Source organism: Panthera onca, chromosome B4 (assembly GCF_046562875.1).
Source record: "Panthera onca isolate mPanOnc1 chromosome B4, mPanOnc1 haplotype 2, whole genome shotgun sequence".
NCBI lineage: Eukaryota > Metazoa > Chordata > Mammalia > Carnivora > Felidae > Panthera > Panthera onca.
In genome coordinates, this window is record NC_138345.1 from 99,592,821 (window position 1) to 99,619,248 (window position 26,428).

Sequence of the window (26,428 nt, forward strand, 5' to 3'; positions counted from 1 at the left end):
GTATCTGTAAATGCCAAAATGAAAACAGCAACAAAACAAAAGCTCCTTGAAAGGTACAGCTCAGGGGCACCTGGGTTGCTCAGTTGGTTGAGTGTTGGTTGACTCCTGATACCGGCTCAGGTCATGATCTTGCAGTCATGAGATCAAGCCCTGCATTAGGCTCTGCACTGAGCATTGAGCCCGCTTGGAGTTTCTCTCTCTCTCTCTCTGCCCCTCCCCTGCTCCTACACACGCACTAGCAGGCTTGCGCTCTCTCTTCCTCTCTAAATAAATAAAAACTTAAAAAGAGAAAGATGTAGATCATGTCTTAATGCTAGGTACAATTTTCAAATAGTCAAAGTTTAACTTGGTCACCACTCCCTCATTCCTGAAGGCCCTATCATTTCTTCTTCCTACCCTGTTCCCAACCCCCGTCACCTTCTGGATCCCTCTTTTCCTATCAGGTAACAGTCAATTATTCTTCTTTAAAGTGCTAGTTCCTAAAGGTTTAATTGAGGAATTCTCAAACCTTTGGGTCTCCAGATCCCTTCACTCTCCTAGAAATTACTAAAGACTCCAAAGACCTGTTGTTTATGTAGATTATACCTACTGATATTTGCCCTATTATAAATTAATACGAGAAATTCACCATCTCAGCCAAGTGATGAAACTAACATCAGAAATGACAAGTCAGGTTGACAGTATATACCCTTGACAATGATGTGATGAAATGGCATTTTACCTTTGAGGTCTCTTCCCCCAAACCCATAAGGACCAGTTTAATTAGAGAAAAACAGACAAATCTCAATTGAAGGACACCATGCAAAATATCTATACCAGTACTCCTGAAAATTGTCAAGGTCATCACAAACAAGGAAATCATAGCCAAGAGGACCCTGAGCAGACATGACTACTAAATATTATGTGTTATTCCAGATGGGATCCTGAAACAGAAAAGGACACTAGGTAAAAAACTAAGGAAATCTAAATCAAGTATGGACTTTAATTAATAATGTATCAATCTAGATTCATTAATTATATCAAATGTACAATAAATGGGTTAATAATAGAGGAAATTGGGTACAAAGTACATAGGGACTACAATTTTTCTGTATGCCTAAAGCTATTCTAAAAAATAAAGTTTATTTTAAAAAAACTGGTTAAGAAAAGAATTAAACTAAGAAAACCTGAAGACTAAGAATACACAAGCACACACTCCATTTCACTAGCCAGCAGATTATGACCTCATCACCTCACATAGTCTCTGGAAAAGTACACCATATACTCATGACAGAATGAGAAAAAGGGCAAATAAAATCAAATACCATTGTATTACTCAAAAAATTATTCTAATATCACAAACTTTCTGAAAGGGTCTTGAGGAGTTTCATAGTCATGTAAACATACTTGGACAAGTTCTCCAAACATAAAGGAAATACAAAAGATTGCTGGGTTAGAATTCTGCTAATGTACTGTGTAGATCACTGTTTATTTTTCTTTTTCAAAGATAACTCTTTCTCTGACTCCCATTAGAGTTTATTACAGTTTCATTATATCTGCAAATTTTTCACATTATATTATTCAAGCTTCTAATAAGTACAAGAATATTTAGCAAATAAAAAAGAAGATATAATAAGAATCTAAGTATTCATACAATAAGAAATAACTAAGTGAGGGGCACCTGGGTGGCTCAGTTGTTAAGCATCTGACTTTGGCTCAGGTCATGATCTTGTGGTGAGTTAGAGCCCCACATCGGGCTCTGTGCTGACAGCTGAGAGCCTAGAGCCTGCTTTGGATTCTGTGTCTCCCTCTCTCTGCCCCTCCCCCATGCATACTCTGTTTCTCAAAAATGAATAAATGTTAAAAAAAAAAAAAAAAAAAAGAAAGAAAGAAAGAAAGAAAAAAAAATAACTGAGTCATATTTTCCCCACTCAGGAAGTTCAAACATTACAAATATTTAAGTACTAATTTGTAACTTTCATAAGTTAAAGAAGATAATAAAGCATAAAGTATACTTATCAAATTGTTTTATCCTTTTAAAAACTGTCTCCCTTTAGAAGTTTCAATAAAGTTGTAAAATGGCAAAAAGATTCATAGTCTAGAAGACAAAATACCTAACAAAATATAGGTTGGCTAGTTTGTTTGCTTGAAAAGTATGGACTAGGAGCGCCTGGGTGGGTCAGTCACTAAGCCTCAGAATTTAGCTCAGGTCATGATCTCACTGTTCGGGAGTTCAAGCCCCACGTGGAGCGCTGTAGGGCGCGGAGCCTGCTTCTGAGTCTGTGTGTGTGTGTGTGTGTGTGTGTGTGTGTGTGTGTGTGTCTCTCTGCCCTTCCCCCACTCACACTCTGTCTCTCTGCCCTTCCCCTACTCACTCTCTCTCAAAAGTAAGCATTAAAAAAAAATTAATCAAAAAAAAAAAAGTACGGACGAGTCACAGTTATTCTCTCGAGCCCCCATTTTTGTAAACCAGTTAGGATATTAATTTATACCTTAGTGAATTAACATATCTAGGCAATGATCATCAATGGCTGCTATTAATACAAGAAGAATGACTAACATCATATGCTTCCTGATGGTAACACACAATACCCTTAATGTATTCTTGTCAAAAAAAAAAAAAAAAATTTAACCTGAATTTGAGGAAGCCGTTCATTCTAATGACCAATTTGCAACAAACATAAGAGACTGATGAACACATGAAATAATCACCATGGGGAAATCCACATTGTGGGAAATTTAACAAGACAAACTACCTTATTTATGTATTTCAATAAGTTGAAAAGGAAAAGTTAAAAAGAGATGCAAGGGAAACTTAAAAGATTAAAAAAATCTCAGTGACTTATCAACCAAGTCCAACATAAAAATTATAAAAAAATATTTAGGAGACAATCAGGAAAGTTTAAGCATCGATTAGTTATGTGACTAAAGAATTACTCATTTTTAGGATTCTAATGTTGTTTATGGTTAAAGTTTAAAGAAAAGTCTTTAGATTTTATAGATACATACTGAAATACTTACAAATAAAATGATTTGTCCATAATTTGCTCCAAAAAAAATATGGAGTGGGAAGGGACTATAGATGAAACAAGACTGACCTGAAATAATAATTGTTGAAGTGATGGGTACATGAGGATTCATTATATTAGTCCATCCTTTTCTAAATATATTTGAAATTTTCTATAATAAAAAGTTCAAGATAACACCATTCATGAATGTGTAATTAAAATACAAATTCTTATACTTAGCGAGCAGCTATTGGAAAGAGACAGAGCTGTATTAGTATGAGAGAGAATGAGTACGTACATGACCAACTGGTGACTAAAATTTCTAGTTATTTTATTACTTCATAGAAGAAGATCTCTGGCCAACTAATCTTTGACAAAGCAGGAAGGAACATCCAGTGGGGGGTAAAAAAACAGTCTCTTCAGCAAATGGTATTGAGAAAACTGTGCATCAACATGCAGAAGAATGAACCTGGACCACTTTCTTACACCATACACAAAAATAAACTCAAAATGAATGAAAGACCTAAATGTAAGACAGAAAACCATAAAAATCCTAGAGGAGAAAACAGGCAACCACCTCTTTGACCTTGGCTGCAGCAACTTCTTATATGACGTATATCCGGAGGCAAGGGATGAATGAAGCAAAAGCAAAAGCAAAAATGAACTACTGGGACCTCATCAAGATAAAAGTCTTCTGCACAGCAAAGGAAACAATCAGCAAAACTAAAAGGCAACCAACAGAATGGGAGAAGATATTTGCAAATGACGTATCAGATAAAGGCTTAGTATCCAAAATCTATAAAGGACTGAACAAACCCAACACTCAAAAACAAATAATCCAGTGAAGAAATGGGCAAAAGACATAAATAGACACTTTTCCAAAGAAGACATCCAGATGGCTAGCAGACACATGCAAAGGTGCTCAACATCACTCATCATCAGGGAAATACAAATTAAAACCACAATGAGATACCACTCACACCTGTCAGAATGGCTAAATTAACAACTTGGGCAACAGATGTTGGCAAGGATGTGGAGAAAGGGGAATGCTTTTGCCCTAATGGGAATGCAAACTGGTGCAGCTATTCTGGAGAACAGTATGGAGGTTCCTAAAAAAATTAAAATCAGAGCTACCCAAGGCCCAGCAATTGCACTACTAGGTATTTATCCAATGGATTAAAAAAAAAAAATGCTGATTCGAAGAGGCACATGTACCCCAATGTTTAGAGCAGCACTATCGACAATAGCCAAAGTAAGGAAAGAGCCCAAATGTCCACCAGCTGATGAATGGATAAAGAAGATGTGGTGTATATACATACAATGGAGTATATTACTCGGCAATCAAAAAGAATGAAATCTTGCCATTTGCATCAACATGGATGGCACTAAAGTGTATTATGCTAAGCAAAATCAGTTAGAGAAAGACAAATACAGGATTTCACTCATATGTGGAATTTAAGAAACAAAACAGATGAACATAGGGGAAGGGAAGCAGAACCAAGAAAAACAGAGGGAGGCAAACCATAGAGTCTCTTATACAGAGAACAAACTGAGGGTTGCTGGAGGGGTGTTGGATGTGGAGGTGGGATAGATGATGGCCATTAAGGAGGGCACTTGTTGGGATGAGCACTGGGTGTTATATGTAAGTGATGAATCACTAAATTCTAGTAGTCATTATTACACTATATGCCAACTGGGATTTAAATAAAATTTTAAAAATTAAAAAAAAAGAGTTTACTAATATTTTAAAAACCAGTGCATGCAATTTTTAAGAACACTACTAACTCATACTGACATGCTGCTCATATTTTCAAAGAACTTTCCGGTTTCACTAGATCATACTGTCCCTATCAAGTAGTCAGAATGAGTATGCCTGCCTATATATTTTTCTATTGTAGTAGAATATTTGCCTCAACATTTTAGGAAGAAAAACTGAGATTCTGAGAAAGTATAAAGCCAAAATTACCGAATAGCCTAGGCTTTTTTCAATGTTTTATTGCCTCTCCTGCCTTGTATTTACCTTTTTGGAGAGAAGGGTTAATATAGCTAGTTATATCAACAGTAGTAGCTTTTATTTATTGGATATTTATAATGTCTCTGACTTTGTAATAGGCACTTTATAGATATCTTATCTCAATTACAACTTAAAACAACTCTAGAAGGTAGATATTACTATCACCTTTATATAATAGATGAAAAAACTGAAAACCTGGAGAATTTAATTAATTACCCAAGTTATACAACTAAGCAAACGAGGTTAGATTTTAACATGCAGCTAAATGTCTACAGAGCCCATGTTCTTATCCACTTCTCCTAGATCTAATCAGTAACCAGCTTAGGCTGTGCAGTTCAAAGGTGATATTTTATAAATAGGTAATTCAAAAGTAACTCTCAAGATTAGTTTCAAAAACAGAATATTTCAGTAGTTTACAATGAAATTATTGGTAGTATTACAATGAAATTATTGGTAGTATTCTCCCTAAAATAAGCTACAATATTTCACAGAAGCTTAATGAAGACAAAGAAAATTGTCTCATTGCTTTTTAAATATCTTGCCCAAACCTCTCAGTATCAACAGGAATTAGATTAAAAATGAATAAAACTTTATTAATACAGCACCAGTGTTCAGTAAAGAATTTAATACTACCTGTTTAGATATTAGTTTAAAAGATAACAAATTTAAAGCAATTCTATTCAGAAAGACAGGTACGGAGTCAACACATTAGTGGAAAGTACTCAGAGACACCTCTTAAGCTGTGAGCTCTTAGAGAAGATAATTAACCTCCAGCTTAGAGCCCATTTCTCTATCTATAAAAGTAAGGATAAACAAATACCTACCTTTAATGGCTGTTGTGAGGACAGTCTGACAAGGTATACACTTAGAGAATAGCAACTGTTGTTACTACTGGCATTTTTATTATCACTAAGAGATTAAAAATATTTCAGCTAAAAGAAGTTAAGAAAGCCCATTAGTTTTAAATAAAATATTTATGGCAGAGTAAACATGTTCTAAGAGAAGGCTTTAATCTTAACTTTTTGCTGAAATCAGAGCGAAAATAAAATAAGCTACCATCAGTTTTCCTTTTATAATCACTGTGATAATAACCTTCATAAAACAAATTACTTCCAGGTCCATTTTATTTTCTATTAACAAATTATTTTAAAGTTTAACTTTTTTTGACCCTTTAAGAAACTAAAACAAGTTTAAACCAGAAATCCAAAAAAGGCTGGGAACAAAGTAACACAAGTAAACAAAAGTGCATTTTGCTATCAATCATTAGACTATTCTTACATTTGAGCCTGAACGAAGGACATTCACTAAATTAAAATTTATAAACATCTCAATATAATAGTGGCTTTCAATTCCACAGCAATATGAAACACACAAAAATCGGCCTCTGCATTAACCCAAAGAACCTACCATCCCAAGGGCTGGAACCAAGTCAATATAAGTAAGCAGAGAAAGATATAGGACAGAAATATCAGAAAACTGGGTTATGCTTCAATAAGTTTTAAAATATGTCATTTTCATATGAGCATAGGAGTTAAAGTGTTACTTTAAAATTCTTTTAAGTTTGTTTTAAATACATTTTTAAAATAAAACGATGGCTTGTATCAAACACTTTACAGCTAGTTGATAGTACCTTATTATGCTGTATTTGAACCACTCACCAAAGTTTGATCAGGTTCTCCATCAGCCAAACCTGCATCCATAGTGAAAGAAGGTAAGTTTACGCTTCTCTTTCCATTAATCTTTAGCCATCCTGTAAATATGGAAATCCTAGAAGAAAAAAATTACATGTATTAGGACTAGTATAAAACTGTGATAAATGAGAAAAAAGAAGGATTAAGTATTTTAGGAGAGAGAAATTACTTTAGGCTGAGGTAATTGGGAAATCCAATAATGGGAAAAACAGATTTTGACATGGGCCTTGAAGAATAGTGAAGGTTCAGAGAAAAATGGAAGAAGGACAGACAATATTCCAAGTGAAGAGGCATAGCAAGAGCAAGGTTACAGGCAGGAGACTGTTCAATGTTTAAAAAGATGTTTAAATCTACTTTACAATTAAGGAAATAAAATGTTCTTTTTTCATGATTATATTGGCAAAAACTTTTAAAAAGTGTGCTAATATCCAACACTGACAAGAATGTAGGAAAACAGGTATTCTCATACTTGTGTGAGAAGAATATAAATCATAACAATTTTTAGAAAGATAATTTAAAATATGTACACTTTAATCCAGTAATTTAGAGTCTAATAATTATGCCATATGTACTTGTTTATATAAATGCACAAAGATATATAAATACATCCAACAAAGTAACAGATACGATGGGAAGAACTGGAACAACCTTAATGTCAATCATTAGGAGTTTGCTTAAATTATACTATATACATACAATGGAACATCATGCCAGCAACTTCTAAAAATGAAGAAGGTGTTTTTACATACTCTTTATGTATTTACTTCATATAAACTAGAGAGAAGGCCACATTAGGTGGAAAAGGCAAATTACAGAACATTATTGATAAAATACTCTGCATTTTCCCAATTTTACAATGAATATGTATTACTTCATAGTTATTTTTATTTTGAAAGTCTTACAAGCACGTCTTTATCACAAGTCTTTTTCTTCCGAACTTTGTAAACAAAACCTCCAAGTTGAAGTCTTTTTTTTTTAATGTGCATTTATTTTGAGAGAGAGAGCAAGCACAAATGGGAGAGGGGTAGAGAGGGAGAGAGAGAATCCCAAGCAGACACCATGCTGTCAGTGTAAAGCCTGATGCGGGGCTCAGATCTCACCAAATGCGAGATCATAACCTGAGCCAAAATCAAGAGTCAAGATGCTCAACCGATTGGGCTACCCGTGTGCCCCCAAGCTGAACTCTTATCATATAAAACTACATATATTCAAAAGCCTCTAATAAACTCTCTAATAATTCTTCCTTAAAAGAGCTAATGAAACCAAAATCAACAAGTCAGCAGAATTCTAGTCATTTCTTGAAGTTCTAAAATCATTTTGTTTCTGCAAGTATAAAATAGCTTCACTGAAGTGTAAATGCTGGTGAAAATACTTCTTAACTGGGATTTGGAGGGCTGTCATTTGGTTTCTCTCATATAAACAATACAATTAGCCCAAGCTAAGTGAACTTGCAGTTTATAAACCTTAAGTATACTTCCCCACTATATGTATTACAATGCACCGTAATTATTTATTCTCATGATCTAATTCTCTTCAGGGACAAAGACTGCATTTTACTGATCTGTCTACCCAGTGCTGGTTCATGGTAGACATTTCATAAACATTTGTTGCACTAAACTGTCACTTCAATTACCTATATGAATAAAAAATAATCCAAAACAGATGATACAAAAATTATTTATGTCTATGTGATGCACACTATAATTCATGTTTGAATACTGACACACATATTCTAAAAATTGGCAATATTAAAAACAAAACGATAAGACACCCACTGGAAGCTTCAACTTCAAAAATATTTTACTGGGGAGCCAGGGTGGCCCAGTCAGTTAAGTGTCCAACTTCGGATCAGGTAATGATCTCACGGTTCATGGGTTTGAGCCTGCATCAGGCTCTGTGCTGACAGCTCAGAGCCCACAGCCTGCTTTGGATTCTGTGTCTCCCTCTCTCTCTCTGACCCTCCCCTGCTCATGCTCTGTCTGTTCTGTCTCTCTCTCTCTCAAAAATAAGTAAATATAAAATTTTTTTTAAACTTTACCAATTTTTTCATCTTATCCATTCCATTCTAAGGATTCCTTTATTACTAGACATTATATTAGGCACTTAAAATGCATCAATGAAGGAGTTCCCCTCTACTTGGTAGATGGGATACTGCCTGATTCATAAATCATTTAATAAAGCCAATTAGATCTATAAAATGAAATTAAAATAGAGATGCCCAGGTGGCTTAGTCAGTTGAGCATCCGACTTCAGCTCAGGTCATGATCTCACAGTTCGTGAGTTCAAATCCCACATCAAGTTTTGCACTTATACTGCAGAGCCTGCTTTGGATTCTCTGTCTCCCTCTCTCTCTCTGCCCCTCCCCCACTCTCTCTCTCAAACATATATATTTTTAAAAATTATGTAAAATAAAAATACATCAATAAACAAAACAAAGCCCTACTCTCATGGAGCTTATATACTAGGAGACAAAACAATAAATACAATAAATTAGAAGTTATATGTTAGAAAGTGATGCTATGAGGACAGGCTTGGTGGCTCAGTCAGCCAAGCATCCAACTCTTGATTTTGGCTCAGGTCATGATCTCACGATTGTGAGATCAAGCCCTGCATCAGGCTCCAAGCTGGGTGTGGAGTCTGCCTGGGATTCATATTCTCTCTTTCTCTCTCTCTCTCTCTCTCTCTCCTTCTGCCCCTGCCCTTCTCTGGCGCTCTCTCTCTCTCTCTCTCTCACACACACACACACACACACACACACACACAAAGCACACACATGCGCGCGCACGCTCTCTCCCTCTCTCCCTCAAAAAAAAAAAAAAATAGGGTGATACTAGGAGAAAAAAATAAAGCAGGCTAAGAAAAACCAGGGAGGAAAGGGTTACAATTTTAAGTCAGATATTTATGGAAGGTTTCATTGAAAAGATGACATTTGACCGAAGATTTGAAGTAGGGAGGAAAATAGCCACGTAGATATCTGAAAAAGAGTTTTCAGGTCAGAGGAAATAGCCAGTGTAAATGTTGTAAGTGACTAACTTGTAAGTCTGAGGAAAAGCAAGAAAACCATGTGGCTAGAACAATGTGAGCAAAGGGAATAAAGAGCAGCAAGAGATATGATCACAGAGGTAAGGCCTGAAGGACTGAAAAGATGGCCATCAGACAAGAAGAAGACAGATGGGAGAGCAAGGTTTTTTTTTCTTTGGGGGAATTTGGGAGGGGGTAAACAGGTGTTTGGTTTGGGGCATGTTAAGTTTGAGAGGTCTATTTGATATTCAAGTGGGTATGTTGAGCAAGCAGTTGGAAAAAATATAGCACCGTGAAGATTCAGATAGCAAAATGAGGGGCAAAGTTTTTGAACACGTTTAGTTTTTAAAGACATGAATGTATTCTTGGTATCAGGTATGTGATAAATGTTTGTTAGCCTGTGAATAGCATATAGATACTATACTTCTCAAATGACTTTTTTAAACCAGTATTTGGTTTTGCAGTAAGTTTATAATGAGGAGATTTGATTCCATGAGGAGTATTTTATACTTTAGCAATAGGCAGCTCTCGAAAGCTTTATGAAAACAAAACAGTAACAAAACCATACATGACAAGGAATATGTAAAACAGAAGTCACAAAATGTAAGGCAACTGGCTGTGGTTTTGGTTCTTCTTTCCAAACCAGTATTTCAAAATGTATACATAACAATGGAGTTTTAAGACTAGTCCTAACACTATGGAAAATGTGGCAACACTGAGGAATGACTGATTACAGCTGAGCAGCAGCCAACTACTCGACACAGGTAAACATTCTCCAGTTTGCACCCACCTCTCACACAATATTTGCATCTGTACTTTTCATTGCTTCCCTCATTTTTTGCTACCTGCCTAGGTTCTGTAAGTGCTTGAGTTCTGACCACTCATTTAAGGTAACCTGTACAGAATCTTTGCTAAAACAAAGAAACACATTCAATAACATACACAACTGCTTTCAGTAGAGCAATTTTGTAAGCTCCCATTTTGGATTTCTTCTATCAGCCACCATCCTTTCTGTGACTAAGTTTTCTACCTATGCTTTCTGAGCTATCCCTTCTAGTACCTAATGATAGTAAAAGCCTTTACTTATATATCAAGAACTTGTCCTGTCAGTCCTTCTGCTTGTCCCTAATGCTCAAACCCCACTGATTGTTAAAAAGGCCTTTCTCAGTCCTACCTCCCTAAAAGCTACCCTCCTCTATTTTACCTCCATTGGAAATTTTCTTAAATATTCATGCTTCATTTCCTCTATTTCGTTCCCCTGACTTCATGCCTACATGTATTATGTTGGTTCTACACCTAGGTTAATCTGAAGCACAGATGTATGTGCATATATGTGTGTGTTGTATGTATACCTTTTGATAATTTTAATTAATGTTTTCTTGACTTTATCCCAATTTATGATTAAAACAAATACTATGCCTTCCTTGACCATCACTGCCTGGAAATATGGATTTCCTGCCAATATAATTTTCACTTAACTGTACCTTCCCATGCTATATTAAACAAAAGGGCAATGGACATCCTTGTCTTATTGCTGATCTTAGGGGGAAAGCTTTCAGCTTTTCACCACCAAACAAGATGTTAGCTGTGGGCTTGTCGTATATGGCCTTTATTATACTGAGGTACATTCCCTCTATATCTGCATGTTGAGATTAAACGGATGCTGAACTTTGTCAAACACTTTTTCTGCATCTATGGAAATGACCATATGATTTGTATACTGGAGTTTATTAATATGGTATATCACAGTGACTGATTTGTAGATGTTAAACCATTCTTGCAGCCCTAGAATAAACCCACTTGATGATAGTGTATGATCCTTGTGATGTATTATTTCAGTTTGCTAATATTTTTTTGAGGATTTTTGCATCTATGTTCATCAGGGATACTGGCCTGTAATTTTTTCTTGTGGCATCTCTGTCTGGTTTTGGTATCAGGGCAATGCTGGCCATATAAAATGAATTTGGGGAAGAGTCCTCTCCTATACTTTGGAAGAGTTTGAGAAGGATTGATATTAACTCTTCTTTGAATGTTTGGTAGAATATACAAGTGAAAAAAAAAAAAAAAAGAGGTTAGAGTGGGAGAGAGCCAAAGCATAAGAGACTGTTAAAAACTGAGAACAAACTGAGGGTTGATGGGGGGTGGGAGGGAGGGCAGGGTGGGTGATGGGTATTGAGGAGGGCACCTTTTGGGATGAGCACTGGGTGTTGTATGGAAACCAATTTGACAGTAAATTTCATATATTAAAAAAAAAAAAAAAAAAAAAGAATATACAAGTGAAGCCATCTGATCTTGGACTTTTGTTGGTAGGAAGTTTTTAAATCACTAATTTGATCTCTTTACTAGCAACTGATCTGTTCAGATATTCTATTTCATGAGGATTTAGTCTTGGTAGCTTGTATATTTTTAGAAATGTATTCTTTTTTTTTCTAGATCGTCCAATTTGTTGGCATATAATTATAATTGTTCCTGGTAGTCTCTTACAATCCTTTGTATTTCTGTGGTGTCAGTTGTAATTTCTCCTCTTTCATTTCTAATTTTATTTGAGTCCTTTTTTTTCTTAGTAAGTTTAGCTAAAGGCTTGCCAATTTTGTTGATCTTTTCAAAGATGCAGCTCTTAGTTTCAATGATCTTTTCTACTGTCTTTTTAGTCTCCATTTCATTATTTCTGCCCTAATCTGTTAGTTCCTTCCTTCTACTAGTTTTGGGCTTACTTTGTTCTTTTTCTGTTTCCGTAAGTGTAAAGTTAGGTTGTTTATATGAGATTTTTTCTTATTTCTTCAGTGAGGCGTTTATCACTATGAACTTCTCTCTTGGAATGACTTGCTGCATCCCACAAATTTTGGTATATTTCTATTTTTGTTTCTCTTAGGTATTTTTTAATTAAAAAATTTTTTTAAATATTTATTTATTTTAGAGAGAGAGAGAGAGAGAAAGTTCAAGTGGGGGAGGGGCAGAGAGAGAGAGGGAGACACAGAATCCGAAGCAGGCTCCAGGCTCCCAGCTGTCAGCATAGAGCCTCACATGGGGCTCGAACTCATGAACCATGAGATCATGACCTGAGCCAAAGTTGGACGCTCAACCAACTGAGCCACGCAGGCGCCCCTTGAGGTATTTTTTAAAATTTCTCCTTGACTCAAATGGTCAGTCAGTAGCATGTTGTTTAATCTCCACATATTTGTAAATTTTCCAGTTTTCTTCATGTAAATAATTTCTGGTTTCTAACCACTGTGGTAAAAATAATGCTTGATATGATTTCAATACTCTTAAATTGATTAAGACTTATTTTATAGCCTAACATATGATTGATTTTGGAGAATGTTCCATGCGTACTTGAGAAGAATGTGCATTCTGTTGCTTTTGGATGGAATGTTCTATATGTCTACTAATTCCATCTGGTCTAAAATGTTTAAGGGCAATGTTTTCCTATTGATTTTCTGTCTGGATCATCCATCCATTGATATTGGAGTATTAAAGTCCCTTATTATCGTATTGCTGTCTACTTCTCTTTAGGTCTTGTTAATAGTTGCCTTTTACATACTTAAGTGCTCTCATGTTGGTGTATAAATATTCATAAATGTTACATCCTCCTGTTGGATTGATCCCTTTATTATATAATACTCATCTTTGTCTTATTACACTTTTTGTTTTAAAGTCTATTTTGTCTGATATAAGTATAGCTACTCCAGTTTTTAGTTTCCATTCGCATGGAATACCTTTTTCCATCCCTTCCCTTTCAGACTCTGTGCGTCCTAACATCTAAAGTGAGTCTCTTACGGCAGCATGCAGATCGGTCTTGTATTTTGTTCTTTTTTTTTTTTTTTTTTTTTTTTAATCTATTCAGCCACTCTCCAATCTTTGGAGAATTAAATCCAATTACATTTAAAATAATCACTTTTTTAATTTTTAAAAAATAATTACTACCATTTTGTTAATGGTTTTCTGACTATTTTCATAATTCCTCTCTGTTCCTCTCTTCTCTTACTCTTCCTTTGTGGTTTGGTAACTTTGTTTTAATGGTATGCTTATATTCTTTTCATTTTTTGTGCATTTACTATCATTTTTTGCTTTGTGGTTATCATGAGGCTTACATATAACAACTTCTAACTACAGCAGTCTATTTTAAGTTGATAAGTTTGATCCAATTGTAAAGCTTAACATTTTTATACTCTTCCACAACCCTACCCCCCAAATTTAAAATTTAAAACCATGAGACTGGATGATATCTCCTGGGAATCTGTGCAGACAGAAAAAAGGACCAAGGTCAGATCTCTGAGGTACTTCAATATTAAAGGATCAATATTTATAGAATGAATCCCATTTTAATTTGCAGAACTACTCATATAGTTTATGTAAAGACTGAATTAACTAATATAAAAGGCAAAGAAGATACATACACACACACACATAGTAAAAGTCAAATCATAACATGACTTTTTAAAAAGTCGGGGGGGGCACCTGAGTGGCTCAGTTAGTTAAGCGTCCGACTTTGGCACAGGTCATGATCTGGCCGTTCAGAGTTTGAGCCCTGTGTTGGGCTCTGTGTTGACAGCTCAGAACCTAGCCTGTTTCAGATTCTGTGTCTCCCTCTTTCTCTCTCTGCCCCTCCTCCATTCACTCTGTCTCTCTCTTTCTCTAAAATAAGAATAAACATTAAAAAAAAAATCTAAGGAATTAGGAAGCAGGAAAAGAAAGATAAAATTAAGGATAAGTGCCCTAAATTCCTTACCTTTGATAACAAGAAGTTGAGATAAGAGACACTGCTAATAAGTCAAGAAACAAGTTTTTAGTATTTTCTTTCAAGCCAAAGATCACAACTAAAAATATAAAACAAAAATCCTAGAGGAAAGGTTGACTGACTAGTGGCCTAAAGTATAAGCACAATAATTTTCCCATCGTTCAGAGGTGAAAGTCAAAAGATGTTTAAGTGATAATAAGTCTAAGAATTACAAAGTTTAGTTTTTTAAGTTAAAATGGTAATTAAACACAAATTTAATGGCAGGAGGCCCTAGGGAATAGGTTGAGAAGAAAGGCAATCTCTCCTGACACTTAAAAAAATTTTTCAACACTGTATGTTACTACTATAATCAAAAAGAAAGTCTAATAATTTTTTTTGCAGAAGAGTACAATATATCAAAATCCTGAAGGCTCCTTTCTCCAAATTGCCAGGCTAGAGCTAGGCCTGCATCCAAATTTAAACATAATTACTAGCTAAATTCAAAGTTTAAAGAAGACTTTGTTCTCTCTTTTGTTCTTTTTGTTATCAGTACTTTAGATGTTGTTTGGAAACCTGGTGCCTCGTTGTCTACACTTAAACTAAAAAAGTTCCTAGAAAAGGTAATTTTTATAATAATTCTTCTCTATTTGGGGCTTAAATTGCTATTTCAGTCACAGAAAAAAGGAATGATCAGCCACTAAGCAAAGCTAACATCTTTAACACATGTCATTTAATAGTAACAACCTTCTGATGCTATAATGAATGATGGCTGCTTCTGAAGGCATTGACAGGTTGTGTACGACTGGTACGATCTCATAGGATGCCCCAAGGTTTTTGTTTTGTTAAAAATGTAGCAAAAACAAAAATTCTCAAAAGCAAGAATGCTTATCAATGAACACACCATACTTCCAAAGAATAACACACCGAAAAGTAGGATTGGATTCAAGAATTTTAATTTCACTCACTGCCAATTTGGCAATAATAGGTTGCAAATAAAAACAATTTGGTTTGGGGTGCCTGGGTACCTCCATCAGTTAAGCCTCTGGCTCTGGATTTCGGCTCAGGTCATGATCTCAGCGTTCCTGAGATGGAGCTCAGTGTTGGGCTTTGTGCTGACAGCGTGGAGCCTGTCTGGGATTCCCTGTCTCTCTCCGCCCCTCCCCTGTTCTCACTCTTTCAAAAAACAAAACAAAACAGAAAAACATTTTGGTTTAGTTAGTCTGAACTAATCTACAGTATTTACACTAAGTCAAATCCTTAAGGTAAGCCTAATATGAGAAATTCATTACATAAATGTGATAGTTCCCAAAAGGCACGCCAGCACCAACATCCTATTCATAAGTACTTTGACAAGGATGCCTGGCTGGCTCAATCAGAAGAGCATGAGACTCTTGGCCTGCGGGTTGTGAGTCCAAGCTCCACATGGGGAATAGAAATTATTAAATAAAACTTAAAAAAAAAAGCACTTTGACAAGAAATAAAAATCATGTAAGTGAATTGCTCAATTAGAGCAGTCTGATATATCCAAATGGCTTTCATCTAAATTATTGCAAGATAATGTAATATATACATTTCTTACAGTGTAATAATATTTTGGCACCTATGAATTATGTTAAAATTCCTTCCCCTCTAAACGTAACAAGAACAACAATGATGATGATGAAATACACAATATATAGAGTTCAGCCAAAACAATACCATTAGCAATTTGCCCAGAGGAAAACCAACAGCGTTGGACTAAGTTCAATGAAAAACAGAAAATCACTACTACCAAATTTCTAGCAAGTTACGAACCAAATTCTATTTCCCAATTTCTCTAGACCAACCATTAATATACCAACCATTAATATAATTCATAAAACTTATGGCTTATAAGCCTTTACTTATGTTGCTTCATGATCAATTATATGCCCTTTGTAGGGCTCAAAATACATTCATCAAATATTTATTTACTTCTTGTCACGTAGAGACACTATTCTGGATTCTGGACATATATAGAACAATAATCATCATTCCTGTCCTAGCTGAAAGAAAGCAAAATAAACTGACTAGTACGCTACAACATAATGAGCGTATGACAAAGCTACATGCATGATGTTACCTATAAAAACACATAAGGATATTAAACTCAGACTTTTGGAGGCAGTAGAGTAAGAATACAAAAAGCAAAAACAAAACAAAACACTTTGCAAAGCCTTTTTATATTAAATAAAACAAATTAACTACCAGAAATAGAATACATAAATAATCCTAACTAGAATTAATTAATGCAAAATCTTTTATAAATCTTATAATCTAATGGCTTTTTTAATTTATGCAGACTATTTTGAACTTAAGTTTTCATTTTTTTTTTTTTGAGATTCATCTATTTGGCTTTGGACTTAGTGACAAACAAAACTAGTTTACATCATCTCCCAATCTATACTTAATTCTACAAAAACAAACAAAAAAGAACTGAAGTAATCTCAAATAAATTACTATACAGTTTACAATCCGCTTAAAAAAAATACATGTGGGAAAGGAATATATCAGAAATGTAACTGCCTAGTTTAAAAATAAATAAACTTTGGTTACAGCAAGACTCTATCACATATAAATCCCTGGACATTTTGCACAGTTGGATACAGGGAAGAACGTATGGATAGAGCTCGATACTTCCTTAAAAGTATCAAGCCAACCTGCAGAAAACTGCGTAAGATACCTTTTACTATAAGTTCATACTTCCCTTTTAAAACTTCAAGAAAAAAACTATTCTGAAGTGAAATATCTAGTTTTATAGGTTTTAAAGGAAATAGCAAAATAGTACCCAGTAGCAACCAGACCCACCACCCAGTCTGTGATCTCCAGTATTTCTCATTAAAAGACACCAGGGCTTCCTGGAGAAATGGCATATTCTAGGTCTAAGACAACAAATGCACAAGGTGAGCCTAGAGTATCTTACATTCCAGTATCTTGCATATCCAAGCAAGAATGCTATGAAAGTCTACCAGAGTTATATAGTGAAGACTCAGGAGCCACCTCAAAAGGGCTCCCAATAGCCAAAGACAGGACCACTTTGCAGAGAAAACTTATACCTACATAAGACAGTATGAAAGTCAAGGGGCTAATTATCCGATTCATATAGGGTTCAAAAACAAGACAAACTAATGGCATAGAAATCTAGATAATGGTTTATCTTTGAAGAAGCTGTATGGGATAAAGATAAGGATGGGACAAGGAGGTTTCTGAGTGCTATCAATGTTCCATTTCTACGCTCTCTAGAATATGCTTCTGGAAATAATTATAATTTTAAAAATTTAGGTCTTAAAAACATTTTACGCTGATTATCTAATAGATAAAATTCTAATGATAAAGCTAAGTTATTAGTGTTTTATCAAATACTATGACAAATATTAAATATAAGTATTACCTACTTGTTGATGTATTCATTTATATTCTTCTATCATCTGGTACTTAAACTGTTTTCTAGTTTGTTTGTTTTTAATTTTAGAGGGAAAGAGCATGCAAGCAAGGCAGAGGGGCAGAGGGAGAGAGAGAATCTCAAGCAGGCTCCACACTCAGCACAGAGCCCAACAGGGGGCTCAATCCCACGACTCTGGGATCATGACCTGAGCTGAAATCAAGAGTTGGACACTTAACCCACTGAGCCACCCGTGCACCCCGAAACTTGAACTGTTTTAAGAATGGTAAATGATATCTAATTGTATATATATATAGCACAAAAAGGTTATTTTTTTCTGAAGCAGATGAATATGGTAAATTTCAAATATTTGGCTTCAAGAACCTAAAAAATCAAAATGACATACAAGGAGCTTGCTTATAAGTTTAATAAAGACCACTAACAAAAAAGTATCAGTTTCCCCTATTACTTACCTTCCACATACTGTTCTATAAAACATCTCTGAGACAACAACTCAAAACAAAAGGCTACAAGACCCAAAATATGGGTAATTGCATCATTTTGAAAAGCTTTGTGATAAACTACTTGGCATTAACAGATACTATAAATGTTTTCAAATGAATTAATGCACTTGAAAAATACATACTAATATCACACTAATTTTAAAAAAAGAACAGACAAGACCAAATGGATTCCACTTCTTCTCTATTACAGAGGTATTTCCTTCTCTTTGCACTCAAAGTGCTTCTAGTACATCTGCCTTCTTCATTTAGATCCAAAGCCCCATAAAGACAGTTTATACAGAGCGCATGGTAAGTGCCAAGCATTATACTACCTCCAGGAGAGCCAAAGTACACAAAATACACATGGTCCATGACCTCAAGGACTTTACATGAGGTTATGGAAAATTTCTCATAGAAAATGTTTTAAGTTGGGACCTAAAGCATTAGTGGCAGTTAGCTAAGTAAAGAATGGCAAGCAAGACATTCTCACCAGAGAATATGCATAAGCCCTTAGGCAGGAGGCCATTCACATATTCTCCCATACTTCTAGTAATACAGTGCATAGTAAATATCTCACATTATTGATAATAATCTGATAGAGGAGCGGTGTGAGAAGATGGAAGGGGGCAACGTGTATTCTGAATTTGATAACTGACATTTAAACATGCTATTTAGTTAGACGTTTTAAGAAATGAAAATCAACTATTGCTTTGGGTCCATTCAATAGCTGTTTCTATTCGCCACAAGGTAATGTGGAAGAGAAGCAATTAGAGTGGGTAAAATTTTGATGTTTTTCCTTCTCCAGAACAAGAAAGTTGTCAAAAAAATAATGTGTGAGGCAAAAAGAGCTACATTATTTCTTTCCATCACCTTATTCATTTGCCATTTTCTTCCTAAAAGCATTTCTTGTACTTTAAGAATCCAACAACAAGGTCCAAATCTCTCTTACACCTACTAAATCAGCACTTAAAATAGTGTGAATAACATCCTTAACTGTTTATAATACACACCGTGGGTTTTCACAGCGGCCAAATTCAATGCCTAATTATGCAAACATGCTGTGACTGTAAAGGAGTGTAAACAACAAGGCTAATGCTTCTGCCTACCAAAATGAGTTATTAAAAGTGGTGTGTGGCAGGGGGCATGTGGGTGGATCAGTTGGTTAAGTATCCAACTGTTGACTGTGGCTCAGGTCATGATCTCATGGTTGTGAGATCAAGCCCTCTGGCAGGGGCAAAGAGCCTACTAAGATTCTCTCTCTTCCTCTCCTTCTGCCCGTCTCCCCAGCTCACGTATGCGTGCACTCTCTCTGTCTCTAAATAAATAAAGTGGTGTGGCAAATGTATTGAAACTGGAACCATCTGGTGAGAATGTAAAATGGTACAAATGCTGTCACAAAGAATATAGATGTTCCTCAAAGACATTAAAACTAGAATTACCACATAATCCAGCAATTCCACTTCTGTGTATAAACTCAAAAGAACTCTAAGCAGAGTCTTGAACAGGTACCTGCACACATCCATGTTCACAGCAACATTATTCACAACAGCTAAAATATGTAAGTGTCCACTGAAGAATGGTTAAGCAAAATTGGTATATACAGTGGCCTATTATTCAGACTTAAAAAAGAAAGAAATTCTGGTACATATTACAACATGCATGAACCATGAAGACATTATGCTAAATGAAATAAATCAGTCACAAAAAACCCACAAATACTGTAGGATTCCGCTTATATGAGTAGTCAAAATCATAGAGACAAAGAAGAAGGTAGGATGCCAGGAGCTGAGAGAAGGGGGAATACAGAGTTACTGTTTAATAGTATACAGTTTTCGGTTTTGCAAGATGAGTTGTTCTGGAGATGAATGGTGGTGACGGCTGCACAAGCACTGAACTATCATACACTTAAAATGGTTAAGACCAGGGACCCTGGTTGGCTCAGCCGGTAAAGCATGCAACTCTTGATCTCAGGGTTGTGAGTTCAAGCCCCATTCTGGGCACAGAGACTACTTAAAATACATACATACGTATAAACATATATATAATTTTTTTAAAAAATGGTTAAGACAGCAAATTTTAGATCATGTGTATTTTACCACAATTTTTCTTAATTTGGTGGGAAAAAGCAGTGTGATTCCTTTCTTCCTATTTAGAAATAACTTAATTAGAGATCAGATTCAAGACCTATCAACTTTCCTCAAAGATGACAGGTTTGACTGGTTCTATTTAGAAATAAATCAATTATGGTGGCACTGTGATCCCTTTCCATGATGCACTACTTATTCACACTGAATCATTTAAATCTAATGGTCTCTTGTCTCATTTGTGCACAAAAGATCCTCCCCTTCCTATTAACAGGTTAAATCTTAAATCTTTCAAGTAAACTGGACTGTAACTTTGCTGCTTTTTAAGGACTGCTCATAAATTAAGTAGTTCTAGAACTCCTCAAGTTTTAGAAGAGAAAGAAAAGTTCTTAATAAACTAACACCTGAAAAAAAAGGTCACAGGGTTAACGTACACTGATAAGGTCCTAAGCCACTATTTGACTTTTGTGAACTTTAAAATGTCTACTTCCGGGGCACCTGGGTGGCTCAGTCAGTTAAGCGTCTGGCTCTTGATTTTGTCTCAGGTCATGAAGTCACGGTTCGTGGATTTATGCCTGGCAGCAGACTCTGTGTTAACAGCATGGAGCCTGCTTGGGATTCTCTCTCTCCCTCTCTCTCTCTCTCTGCCTCTGCCCTGCTTGTATGCACACACACTCACTCACTCTCAAACTTTAAAAAATAAAAGTAAAAAAATAAAATAAAATGTGTACTTTCAAAGTGAAAAAAAATTGGGACCACAACAAAATTAACTGCAGATCAAGTAAGACAAACATTTTAGGTTAAACTATGAGAAGAGGAATGAAAATGGAATATTTACCTAATGCATGAATAACTTATCTTTAAAGGTACATAAGAAATACAGGAAAATGGTTAGATGTTATAACATTTTAAACATTTAAAAATATATAAAAATTATGTAGAAAAAATACAAAAGGAAAACTGTTAAGTTTAATAATAATGTACAAAAAAATCCCTTCAAGTATATAAAATCTTAAGGCCTCATTCATTTATTTAATATTTTTGAGTACTTACTATGTGCCAACCACTGTTCTAGGAGCTTAAGAATTAGAGTAAAGTGATTATCTTTGGAGGGGGAGTTACTGACAAGATGGGGCATGAGAGAACCTACTGGGGGACTGGAAATGTTTCGTCGCCTGACCTGAGTGGTGGTAACCTGGGTTTACACATATGTAAACATTCACTGAGCTGCACACCTACAATTTGTGCAATTTAGTATATGTAAATTTTACATCAGTTTTTTGTTCAAGTTTATTCATACTGCCTTCCATTTTTGCTAACTGTTCTTATATATACTACTTCAATTTGAATTCAAAGAAGCTTGCAACAAATTCCTGGCATAGCCAGAGTACTACACGTTTCAGTGTGATGACAGATGTTTTAAATAACACAAGAGGAAAAAACAGATGTATATATTAAAAAGAATATTACTATTAATAGACAAATAATTAAAGCATTGGGTTCTATTAACAAATATAGCACACAAAAGTATTAACTGAATTTTTTAAAATGTTTATTTCTCCATCAGCCACATAATTATGCTGCCAGATATGAACTTAACTATTTTTCTATCAGTGTTTCTCAATAGCCATTTGTATACCAACTTCACAATTTCTGCCAGTACTACTACCAGCATACAGTTATTTACTTAACTTTTTTACTTGTCTTTATTTTAAATCTAATTAGCCTTATCTAATAAAATCCATAAATCTATTGATTTGAGTCACAAGTTCCCATTTTCCTAATACACATAATACATAACTATAAAAAGGTAAAATGCTCATCCAGATACCAGTTGAAGTCATCCCACACCACCATACCAAATATAATGACATAATCACTGCAATGCACTGCAAAAGAATATAAGTTGTAAGGTACCATCTCCACTTTAAGGTCCATACTAGAAGTATCTTCGGAGTGATTTATATATAGGGGAAAAAAGAATGTGAGGCATCTTACAATAACCTCAACCAATCAATAAAACTACATTACAGTTTTCTTTTTTTTTTTTTAATTTTTTTTTTTTTTTTTTAACGTTTATTTATTTTTGAGACAGAGAGAGACAGAGCATGAGTGGGGGAGGGGCAGAGAGAGAGGGAGACACAGAATCTGAAACAGGCTCCAGGCTCTGAGTGGTCAGCACAGAGCCCGACGCGGGGCTCGAACTCACGAACCGTGAGATCATGACCTGAGCCGAAGTCGGACGCTTAACCGACCAAGCCACCCAGGCGCCCCTACATTACAGTTTTCTAAGTTTTTTCAAATTCACTTAAAAACTTTTTACCCTACATAAAAAAAAAAGTTCAAGTACGTAATTAGAGCAATATTTATACATCTTAAATATTTTATTACAAGTGAAATACACACACGCCCATACACCTCTAGGCTTCGAATGGAAAGGCATTTTCATTGAGTACACATGTGCATATTAAAGTTGAGCATCACCTTTCTTATTTAAATCACAGGTATGATACATATTATCTGAGATCTCTAGTGTTAGTTCTACAAATGAAGGAAAACTTAAAAATACTTGTACAGCAATCAATTTAGAAAATCCTAAATGTTTATCATTACCTTTCGTATCTTTTCTAGTTATCTAAGCCCTACCAAGTCCCAAGGAAGCCATGTGCACAGGTCCAGAAAGATTCCTATAGGAACTGTGGGTTACAATGCAGGAGAACTCTGAGCTTAGAAAATCCATATTTTTTATAATGGTAATAAGTATGCCTGCCCTTTCCTTGGAAGACACTAGCTCTGTCTTCCAAGATTATTCACTACCAAAACATCCTTAAATAGACAGTCCAGAACAAAGGGCAGTTAGTACTTAACTTGCAAGATATGTAAAAACACAAGACATCGATAGAGAATTGTCTTCTGTCTGTTCATCCCTATCTACGTCACTACTATCCAATACAATACTCTGCGCTAACATTTCACCTTGTACGATCTAGCTATCCGTAAACAAAAAACAGCTTTAGGAGCGATCTTAAGTCCATTAAAAAACTTCAGCAACGAAACAGAAAAATGGAGAATAACTGCACAAAAAGGGAAGGAAAACAGTTTTATTTTGCCTGCATCACCCATTCCCCCAGGACAGCATTGCTCAGTACAAGAGGGAACTCCCTAGCTAGAAAGAGATCCCCTTGCCAGGAAAGGGAGAGCAAAGTGAACTATCAGGTTCCCCAGTCCTTCTGGGCACTGCACAAAGGGGCTGCTTCTATTTCACCCAAGTAGAGACCGGAAAAACTGAAACACATAGGCATGGCTAGGAACATAGGCATGACTAGGAACAAGGAAGAAAAGCAGGGGCTACCCAGCAGCTATACAATGGAAGCAACCACAGTTCCCAGTGACCTGCTGTGCAGAGGACCCTAGAAACTTTCTCCATTGAAAAAAACCAACAGTCAGCACAGATACCTGTCCCCTCCAGAGCCTGGGAACCACACCAGCAGCCAGCCCAGACCTCTGTGGCTGCTGAGTGCAAGATACCAGCCCAGACCCCCAGTGCTCACCTCTAAGATTTGCATGTGTTCAGATTAGCCCCTCCAGTTGTGTACTTGCATACGACTGCCCTGACATCTGGTACCAGCTTTTATTACCATGTACAAGTACATGCACATTTGGGAGGAGACTGTAACTAAAGAAGAGCACACCAATAGCCAGGGCCACTGTAACTGCTGTGGGTCCAAATCAGGCCCTATCTTATGTCACTGGCCTATACCATTGAACTCACCTGCAGCTAGCCTCCTGCATGCCATAGGTCCAACCATATCACTGTCCTCCACTGCCATGCATGCATAGCAAGACACAGTAAGCATGACAGTGCACACCTACAGCCAAGGTCCCTGCAGCCACCTATCTGCCCTGAGCCCCACCATTACATGTGTGTTTGCAAACACACCTGCCACTAGCTGCACCTGTAGCTGGCCCTTGCAGCTGAATGTGTTCCAGCCACAGGTTCCAGCCACTACCACTGCTTGCCCTGGACTCTAGCTGCTGAACCAGCAGGCCCTACTGAGGACCTCAATAGTCTTCAAAGACTCCACAGATCTCCCACAGAGCTAGCCAAAGACCCACACATTTGTTGATGCTGTGGACCCTAATGGCTTTAGCTAGTGAGCCAACATGGCCACTGAGGAACCAGTGCTGTCACATGCCTGTATACCACTAAACTCAGGGACACAGCATGCTCCAGTATGCCCCACCTGCAGATAAAAGTCTTCCTTACTGAAGTCAGTCTATAAAATCAGGAAGGGGTGACAGATTCTTCAAATGCACAGACACAAAGCTGTAAGACTCACAAAATATCAAAAAAACACAGCTCAACCAAAGGAATACAGTAAATCTCCAGTAACTAAGTGGCCCTAAAGAAATGGAGATCCAGGAATTGCCCAACAGTTCAAAATAGTCACTCTTTAGATGCTCAGAGAGCTACAAAAGAACAGAAAAACAATTTAACAATGTCAGGAAAATAATACAAGAAGATGAGAAGTCCAGGAAAGAAACAGAAAACAAAAAAGAACAAATTTTGGAGCTGAAGAATATAATAACTAAACTGAAGATTTCAATAGAGACCTTCAACAGCAGTCTAGGGCACAGCAAAAGAAATAACCAATGAGCTTGAAGACAGATCTTTTGAAATTATGCAGAAAGAACAGCAAGAAAGAAAGAAGAATGAAAAGGTATGCAGAAATCAATGGGCCTTGTAAGACACCATTAAGAGAATCAAGTACACATTATGGGAGTCCCCGAAAGAGAAGTAGGGGAAAATAGAGTAGAAAGTTTATTCAAAGAAATAATGGCTGAGAATTCCTCAAACTTGGAAGATATATGGACATCCAGGTTGACCCAAATTTTCAATCTAAAACAATGTTCTCCAAAACACATTATAATAAAATGGTCCAAAATCAAAGAGAATTTTAATTTTTGTAATGTTTATTTATTTTTGAGACAAAGAGAGAGCATGAACAGGAGAGGGTCAGAAAGAGAGGGAGACACAGAATCTGAAGCAGGCTCCAGGCTGTCAGCACAGAGCCTGACACGGGGCTCAAACTCACAGACCATGAGATCGTGTGACCTGAGCCAAAGTCGGAAGCTCAACCAACTAAGCCATCCAGGTGCCCCAAAATCAAAGAGAATTTTAAAAGCACCAAGAGAAGCAAAACTCTTGCAAAGAAGGGAATCCCAATGTCTAGCAGTGGATTTCTCAGCAGAGACCTTGAAGACCAGGAGAAAACGGTGATATATTCAAAGTACGGAAAGAAATAAATTGCCAATCAGGAATGTTTTACCCAGCAAAGTTGTCCTTCAGAAATGAAGACAAGGTAAGACCTTCCCAAACAATCAAAACCTGAGAAGTTCTTTACCACTAGACCTGTCTTACAAGAAATACTGAAACGAGTTTTTCAAGCTGAAATGAAAAAACACTAGTAATAAGGGAAATTTATGAAAATAAAGAGTACATTGGTAAAGGCAAGTAAGAAGTCAAATACAGAATACTCTAATATTGTAATATGGTGGTGTATTAACTCAAATGTAAAGGTTAAGGGACAAAAATATCAAAAATAGTTATAGCTACAATAGTTTGTAAATGGACACACAATATAAAAAGATGTAAAATGTGGTATCAAAAACACAAAATGTGAGGGAGAGGAATGAAAGAGCAGTTTTGTTTTGTTTTGTTTTTTAATGAGACCAAAGTTGTTATCAGCTTAAAATAGACTATTACATCTATAATATATTTCAGGTAAGCCTCAGAGTAACCACAAAACAAAAACCTATAGAAGGTATACACAAAATAATGACAAAGTAATCAAGGTGTACCACTATGGAAAATCATCAATTTACAAAGAGAGGAAGAAAGGAACAAAGGAACTATAAAATATCCAGAAAACAATTAGCAAGATAGCAATAGTAAGTCCTTACCTCTCAATAATTACTTTAAATGTAAATAAACACCCCAATGGAAAAGC

At 35.9% G+C, this 26,428-nt stretch overlaps 1 protein-coding gene across 11 annotated transcripts in view; it reads right to left on the reverse strand.

Annotated features, from left to right (window-relative positions):
- The window catches only part of OSBPL8 (oxysterol binding protein like 8), a 154,313-nt gene that overhangs the window by 98,612 nt on the left and 29,273 nt on the right, over positions 1 to 26,428 (reverse strand). For 5 of the 11 annotated variants that reach the window (XM_060656904.3, XM_060656911.3, XM_060656910.3 and 2 more), the window contains exon 2: positions 6,660 to 6,768. In XM_060656904.3, the coding sequence (XP_060512887.1) occupies positions 6,660 to 6,701 (42 nt within the window). In that variant the 5' untranslated portion in view covers positions 6,702 to 6,768. Of the gene's footprint in view, positions 1 to 3,000; positions 3,078 to 6,659; positions 6,770 to 26,428 lie in introns of those variants that run through there. The other 6 variants (XM_060656909.3, XM_060656906.3, XM_060656908.3 and 3 more) reach the window with 5 other exon arrangements.